At 47.5% G+C, this 8,550-nt stretch overlaps 1 protein-coding gene across 1 annotated transcript in view; it reads right to left on the reverse strand.

Moving 5' to 3' along the window:
• Positions 1–589: 589 nt before the first annotated feature.
• LOC107106394 (fibroblast growth factor 21-like) overlaps positions 590–8,550 on the reverse strand; it is a gene marked incomplete at its 5' end in the record, with an annotated part of 9,830 nt that continues 1,869 nt past the window's right edge. Inside the window, 2 exons of the mRNA XM_015406529.1 lie at positions 590–609; positions 7,933–7,993. Coding sequence (XP_015262015.1) covers positions 590–609; positions 7,933–7,993 — 81 coding nt within the window. The remainder of the gene's footprint in view (positions 610–7,932; positions 7,994–8,550) is intronic.

The following is an 8,550-nucleotide window of genomic DNA, read 5'->3' on the forward strand; positions in this document are numbered from 1 at the left end:
AATATTGAAGGAGAAGTGAAATAATATTAAAAAACGAACCCTTGTGTGTGGCATTTGCCAAAACTAAACATGGCATACGCCAAGGCTATTTTGTAATGAAATAATAATGGGGGAGGGGCACAGGAAGTGGAGCAGTTATCTGGCATGTTACTGACAGATCATAGAACAAAATGCAGAAGGAACTATTTCCCCATGAATTTTCAGGCTGTGTTCTTATAAAGGGTTAGATCCGGCTGGCTTTTTCTCTAGATCTTGCCCAGGCCAGTTCCCTTTCGCAGGCAGTGGGCAAGGCTAAAAGAATGCCCATATATCTTCTCATTTTAAAAATGGAATGATTTTTCTTCTTCTGGATTTGTTCTTTTCTTCTGTTTCTCAGATGAGTTTCCTCGGTTCTTCCCAATCCGCAAATGGCTGTGAAACCTACTTACAAGAAGATAATACAAAGTATTATTAGTTCCCTGGTGAGGATTGGTGTAGCAAAAAGTAGTAGAGCCCTGCTTGAAGTATCTGTTTTTCTAGTCTCCAGAGTTCCCCCCCCCCCAACTCTTGGGAGAATCTTGGCTTTTAAATCACACAAGTAAAAATGTTTTTAAAGACTGACTTTATGAACTGATTGGGAGAGATGTGCAGCATGAAATTAATTGAGTACATGTGTGGGTTATTGATGCACATGTACACGATTCCTACCAGATAGGGAGGAAAAAAATAAAAGCTAGCTGAGAGAAGGAAAACCCTTTTTTAGTTTAGTTTTGTTTTTACATTTGAAAAAAGCTAATACATGAGGGAACATTACAACAGTGAGTAGACTCGCAAGGGCAATATCTTGTATGCATACATGCTTGGTGTAGTGGTTTAGAGCAGCAGACTCTAATTTGGAGAACTGGGTTTGATTCCCCACTCTTCCACATGCAGCCAGCTGGGTGACCTTGGGTCAGTCACAGTTCTCTCAGAGCTCTCTCAGCCCCACCTACCTCACAAGGTGCCTGTTGTGGGGATAGGAAGGGAAGGCAATTATAAGCCACTTTGAGACACATGAGGCCTGCTGGGTGACCTTGGGCCACTCACAGTTCTTTCAGAACTCTTTCAGCCCCACCTGCTTCACAGAACATAAGAACATAAGAACATAAGAGATGCCAATGTTGGATCAGGCCAAAGGCCCATCCAGTCCAACACTCTGTATCCCACAGTGGCCAGAAATACCAGTGCCATCAGGAGGTCCACCAGTGGGGCCAGGACATTAGAAGCCCTCCCACTGTTGACCCCCCCCAAGCACCAAGATGACAGAGCATCACTTGCCCCAGAGTCCCTATCTATACCTTGTGGCTAATAGCCACTGATGGACCTCTGCTCCATATGCTTATCTAATTCCCTCTTGAAGCCGTCCATGCTTGTAGCCGCCACCACTTCCTGTGGCAGTGAATTCCAAGTGTTAATCACTCTTTGGGTGAAGAAGTACTTCCTCTTATCCGTTCTAACCCGACCGCTCAGCAATTTCATGGAGTGCCCACGGGTTCTTGTATTGTGAGAAAGGGAGAAAAGTACCTCTTTCTCTACCTGCTCTTTCCCATGCATAATCTTATAAACCTCAATCATGTCACCCCTCAGTCGTCGTTTCTCCAAGCTAAAGAGCCCTAAGCGCCTTAACCGTTCCTCATAGGGAAAGTGTTCCAACCCTTTTATCATTCGAGTTGCTCTTTTCTGCACTTTTTCCAAAGCTATAATATCCTTTTTAAGGTGTGGTGACCAGAACTGCACACAGTATTCCAAATGAGGTCTCACCATTGATTTATATAGGGGCATTATTATATTGGCTGATCTGTTTTCAATACCCTTCCTAATAATCCCCAGCATAGCATTGGCCTTCTTTATTGCAGTCACACACTGTCTCGACATTTTCAGTGAGTTATCTACTACAACTCCAAGATCTCTCTCTTGATCTGTCTCTGCCAGTTCAGACCCCATCAACGTGTATTTATAGTTAGGATTTTTGGCTCCAATGTGCATCACCTTGCACTTGGCCACATTGAACCCCATTTGCCATGTTGACGCCCACTCGCCCAACTTTGACAGATCCCTTTGGAGTGCCTCACAATCCTCACTGGTTTTCACCACCCTGAACAACTTCGTATCATCCGCAAATTTAGCCACTTCACTGCTTACTCCCATCTCCAAATCATTAATGAACAAGTTAAAAAGCAGTGGACCAAGTACTGATCCCTGTGGTACCCCACTGCTTACACCCCTCCACTGGGAGAACTGCCCATTTATACTCACTCTCTGTTTTCTATTAATTAGCCAGTTTTTGATCCATAAAAGGACTTGTCCTTTTATCCCATGATTTTTGAGCTTGCTTAGGAGCCTTTGATGAGGAACTTTATCAAAAGCTTTCTGGAAGTCAAGGTAAACAATATCTATTGGATCCCCCTTGTCCACATGTTTGTTCACCCCCTCAAAGAACACTAACAGGTTAGTGAGACAAGATCTTCCCTTACAGAAACCGTGCTGAGTCTGCCTCAATAGGTTTTGTTCATCTATGTGCCTACTAATTCTTTCCTTAATAATGGTTTCCACCAATTTACCCGGTATCGACGTCAGACTGACTGGCCTGTAATTTCCCGGATCTCCTCTGGAACCCTTTTTAAAGATGGGAGTGACATTAGCTACCTTCCAATCCTCAGGAATGGAGGCAGATTTTAAGGAAAGATTACATATCTTTGTCAGGAGATCTACAAGTTCACATTTGAGTTCTTTCAGAACTCTCGGATGTATGCCATCTGGGCCTGGTGATTTATCAGTTTTTAAGTTGTCTATCAGTTTTAGGACCTCCTCTCTCGTCACCTCAATCTGACTCAGGTCTTCCAACACCCCTCCTGAAATCAGTGGTTCTGGAGTGGGCAAGCACTTCTCATCTTCCACAGTGAAGACGGAGGCAAAAAATGCATTTAGCTTCTCAGCCATTTCCCTATCATCCTTCAGTACTCCTTTTACCCCTTGGTCATCCAAGGGCCCCACTGCCTCCCTGGCTGGTTTCCTGTTTCTAATGTATTTGAAGAAAGTTTTATTGTTGGTCTTTACATTTTTTGCTATATGCTCCTCATATTCCCTTTTTGCCTGCCTGACCTCAGACTTGCATTTTATTTGCCATAGCCTGTGTTCCGTTTTATCAGCCTCACTGTGACTAGCTTTCCACTGCTTAAAGGAATTCTTTTTACTTTTTACAGCCTCCATTACTCTGTTTGTTAACCATGCAGGCTTTTTCCTATACCTGTTTGTGCCTTTCCTAACCTGCGGAATATATATTTTTTGAGCTTCTAGGATCGTAGTTTTAAATAGATCCCAAGCTTCCCCAATTGTTTTGACCCTTTCTACTTTTCCTTTCAGTTTCCTCCCCACGTGTCCCCTCATATCAGAGAAATTACCCCTTTTAAAGTTAAAAATGGTTGTGTGAGTCTTTTTGGCCAATTCTCTATTTGTACAAATGATGAACTCAACAACATTATGATCACTGTTTCCAAGCGGTGCAATCACTTTTACATCTCTCACCAGGTCTTGAGTGTTACTTAGGACCAAATCAAGGATCGCCTCTCCCCTGGTAGGTTCCGTGACCATCTGCTCCATAGCACAGTCATTTAGAGTGTCTAGAAACTCAATCTCTTTTTCCCGGCTAGAACACATATTGACCCAATCAATGTGTGGGTAGTTAAAATCACCTATTATTACACAGTGTTTTTGTCTAGTTGCTATCTTTAAGGCATTCATCATTTTATAATCCTCCTCTATCTTTTGATCTGGTGGGCGATAACAAACTCCCAGTGTTAAGTTTCCTTTTGGCCCCCCTATTTCAACCCATAGAACTTCCAGAAGCGAATCCAATTCACTTAGCCTCTCAATCTTTCTAGACTTTATACCCTCTCTGACATACAGAGCTACCCCACCTCCAACCCTTCCCCCCCTATCCTTCCGATATAATATATAACCGGGAATCACTGTGTCCCACTGATTTTCCTCATCCCACCAAGTTTCAGAAATACCCACAATGTCTATTTTTCCCTCCGACACCAAGCACTCCAACTCCCCGATTTTACCTCGGACACTTCTAGCATTTGTATAGAAACAGCTGTAATTTCCCTTACAAGTTAAGCCTGCATCCTTCCTCTTGCTATCTCGAGTCGTTGTCCGGCAGTCCATGTCACCAGCCATGGCCTCTGTGGACAATTTCAATCCACCTCCCTGTAGAAAAGCAACCGGTACCCCCTCACCTCTCTCAGATGAGCCAACCCGAACCAGAGACTTTTCATCTCCTGTCGGCTTTCCCCCAATATTCAGTTTAAAAGCTGCTCTGCCACCTTTTTGATTTTAAGTGCCAGCAGCCTGGTTCCTTCTCGGGACAAGTGGAGACCGTCTCGCCTGTACAGCTCCCTCTTGTTCCAAAAAGTATCCCAGTGCCTAACAAACCTGAACCCTTCCCCCCTACACCATCGTCTCATCCACGCATTGAGACTCCTGATCTCTGCCTGTCTCTCCGGCCCTGCGCGTGGAACAGGTAACACTTCTGAGAAGGCTACCTTGGAGGTCCTGGACCTAAGTTTCCTGCCCAGCAGCCTAAATTTCTCCTCCAGGACCTCACGACTGCATTTCCCCACATCGTTGGTGCCGACATGCACCACGACCACTGGCTCCTCCCCAGCACTATCTACCAGCCTATCTAAAACACGCGTAATGTCCGCTACCTTCGCACCAGGCAGGCAAGTCACCATACGGTCAGTACGCGGGTTCGCCACCCAGCTGTCTACCTGCCTAAGGATCGAATCACCCACTACCAAGAGCCCCCCTCCCACCCTGCTCAGGGATGGTTCCTTGGTGCAAAAGGAGAGCCGCTCACCAGCTGGGGAAGAGGTCCCTTCTGAGGGCACATTCCCCTTATCCTCAGCATGGTGCCCTGTTTCCCCTAGACCCTCATGCTCCCTGACAGCAGCGGGGCTGCCAGATCCAGAGTGGGACGAAGCTAACAAGTCCCCGAGAGTCTTTTCTGTGTGCCTAGCTGACTGTCTCTGCTTCTCCAGGTCAGCCACCTTGGCCTCAAGGGAGCACACACGTTCCCTGAGAACCAGGAGCTCCTTGCACCGAGGACACACCCAAGACTTCTGCCCAGTGGGCAGATAGTCATACATGTGACACTCCGTGCAAAACACTGGATAGCCCCCAACCCCCTGCTGGCATTCTGGCTTCATAATTCTTTTAAAATAAATAAATATAATCCCCCTTTTAAACCCTTGGTATTTATGTGGGTTTTGTTATCAAGTCAAATTATTTTACGGGAAAGACAAAGAGCCTAGGGCCTTGTCTTTCTGGCTCTTTTTGGGCTTCTTACAGCGCCCCTAGTCTAAGAGTCCCTAGGCTAAGAGCCACAGGCAAAGAGCCCTTTAGCTCACCCTTCGGCTCGTGCCAGAGGCTCGTGCCTCTGCCAAGGTGCTTCCTTAAATAGAGGCCTCCCCCAGCAGAGGTCAGGCAGCAGCTATTCAAATTCAAATTCACCCAGGCACTCAATCACAGGCAAAACAATGCCCCTTCCACTTCCTCTCAATTACAGGCAATCCCAGTCAAACAATGCCCGTTCCTCTCCCACACTCAATCAGCCAGGACTCTGCAAGAACTCTAAGTGCTTCCACACACTGCTAAACACAGTTTTCCCACAAAATATCCTTAGCTGAATTCTCTCAGCTGAAAGCAAGTAAAAGAAACCCACTCACCTCTCTCACAGCTCTCTCTCCTGCTCCTGCTCAGAGCTCAGCTGGTCTCCTCTGCCTCTGGCAAGGTGCTTCCTTAAATAGAGGCCTCCCCCAGCAGAGGTCAGGCAGCAGCTATTCAAATTCAAATTCACCCAGGCACTCAATCACAGGCAAAACAATGCCCCTTCCACTTCCTCTCAATTACAGGCAATCCCAGTCAAACAATGCCCGTTCCTCTCCCACACTCAATCAGCCAGGACTCTGCAAGAACTCTAAGTGCTTCCACACACTGCTAAACACAGTTTTCCCACAAAATATCCTTAGCTGAATTCTCTCAGCTGAAAGCAAGTAAAAGAAACCCACTCACCTCTCTCACAGCTCTCTCTCCTGCTCCTGCTCAGAGCTCAGCTGGTCTCCTCTGCCTCTGGCAAGGTGCTTCCTTAAATAGAGGCCTCCCCCAGCAGAGGTCAGGCAGCAGCTATTCAAATTCAAATTCACCCAGGCACTCAATCACAGGCAAAACAATGCCCCTTCCACTTCCTCTCAATTACAGGCAATCCCAGTCAAACAATGCCCGTTCCTCTCCCACACTCAATCAGCCAGGACTCTGCAAGAACTCTAAGTGCTTCCACACACTGCTAAACACAGTTTTCCCACAAAATATCCTTAGCTGAATTCTCTCAGCTGAAAGCAAGTAAAAGAAACCCACTCACCTCTCTCACAGCTCTCTCTCCTGCTCCTGCTCAGAGCTCAGCTGGTCTCCTCTGCCTCTGGCAAGGTGCTTCCTTAAATAGAGGCCTCCCCCAGCAGAGGTCAGGCAGCAGCTATTCAAATTCAAATTCACCCAGGCACTCAATCACAGGCAAAACAATGCCCCTTCCACTTCCTCTCAATTACAGGCAATCCCAGTCAAACAATGCCCGTTCCTCTCCCACACTCAATCAGCCAGGACTCTGCAAGAACTCTAAGTGCTTCCACACACTGCTAAACACAGTTTTCCCACAAAATATCCTTAGCTGAATTCTCTCAGCTGAAAGCAAGTAAAAGAAACCCACTCACCTCTCTCACAGCTCTCTCTCCTGCTCCTGCTCAGAGCTCAGCTGGTCTCCTCTGCCTCTGGCAAGGTGCTTCCTTAAATAGAGGCCTCCCCCAGCAGAGGTCAGGCAGCAGCTATTCAAATTCAAATTCACCCAGGCACTCAATCACAGGCAAAACAATGCCCCTTCCACTTCCTCTCAATTACAGGCAATCCCAGTCAAACAATGCCCGTTCCTCTCCCACACTCAATCAGCCAGGACTCTGCAAGAACTCTAAGTGCTTCCACACACTGCTAAACACAGTTTTCCCACAAAATATCCTTAGCTGAATTCTCTCAGCTGAAAGCAAGTAAAAGAAACCCACTCACCTCTCTCACAGCTCTCTCTCCTGCTCCTGCTCAGAGCTCAGCTGGTCTCCTCTGCCTCTGGCAAGGTGCTTCCTTAAATAGAGGCCTCCCCCAGCAGAGGTCAGGCAGCAGCTATTCAAATTCAAATTCACCCAGGCACTCAATCACAGGCAAAACAATGCCCCTTCCACTTCCTCTCAATTACAGGCAATCCCAGTCAAACAATGCCCGTTCCTCTCCCACACTCAATCAGCCAGGACTCTGCAAGAACTCTAAGTGCTTCCACACACTGCTAAACACAGTTTTCCCACAAAATATCCTTAGCTGAATTCTCTCAGCTGAAAGCAAGTAAAAGAAACCCACTCACCTCTCTCACAGCTCTCTCTCCTGCTCCTGCTCAGAGCTCAGCTGGTCTCCTCTGCCTCTGGCAAGGTGCTTCCTTAAATAGAGGCCTCCCCCAGCAGAGGTCAGGCAGCAGCTATTCAAATTCAAATTCACCCAGGCACTCAATCACAGGCAAAACAATGCCCCTTCCACTTCCTCTCAATTACAGGCAATCCCAGTCAAACAATGCCCGTTCCTCTCCCACACTCAATCAGCCAGGACTCTGCAAGAACTCTAAGTGCTTCCACACACTGCTAAACACAGTTTTCCCACAAAATATCCTTAGCTGAATTCTCTCAGCTGAAAGCAAGTAAAAGAAACCCACTCACCTCTCTCACAGCTCTCTCTCCTGCTCCTGCTCAGAGCTCAGCTGGTCTCCTCTGCCTCTGGCAAGGTGCTTCCTTAAATAGAGGCCTCCCCCAGCAGAGGTCAGGCAGCAGCTATTCAAATTCAAAACCGTCTCACGGAAGTTGCACGCCTCCTCTGAGTACTGCTCCTGTGGAGGAAGAGCGACAAGTGAGACAGGGATGCCAGCCTCCAGGTGGGACCTGGGGATCCCCTGGAATTACAGCTCATCTCCAGACCGCAGAGATCGGTCCCCCTGGAGAAGAGGGATGCTGTGGAGGTTGGACTCTGTGGCATTGGACCTCACTGAGGTCCCTCCCCGTCACCAGGTTCCACCCCCAAATCTCCAGGAATTCCCCAGCCTGGATCTGCCAACCCAGCCCACCCAGCCCCTACCGGAGGGGGGGACCTGTCAACCCTAAAGCGAGATGACCCCTTCAGTTAACACCTTCCTTCACTGTGCCAGCTATTTTTCACCTTGACTGTTGCGGATAAAATCCAAAGGGTCACAGCTCATTCTGTTAGCCACTGTGCTCCCCATAAACCTCCTTCATTCCCAGGAGCATTTAGGGGATTTTTAGGGTTGCCAGCCTCCAGGTGGGGCCTGGGGATCTCCCGCTTTTACAACTGATCTCCTGCTGACAGAGATCAGCTCCCCCTGGAGAAAATGGCTGCTTTGGAAGGTGGTCTCTATGGCATTGTACCATG

The sequence above is a fragment of the Gekko japonicus genome, unplaced genomic scaffold, assembly GCF_001447785.1.
Source record: "Gekko japonicus isolate JY-2015 unplaced genomic scaffold, Gekko_japonicus_V1.1 scaffold7635, whole genome shotgun sequence".
NCBI classification, from domain to species: domain Eukaryota; kingdom Metazoa; phylum Chordata; class Lepidosauria; order Squamata; family Gekkonidae; genus Gekko; species Gekko japonicus.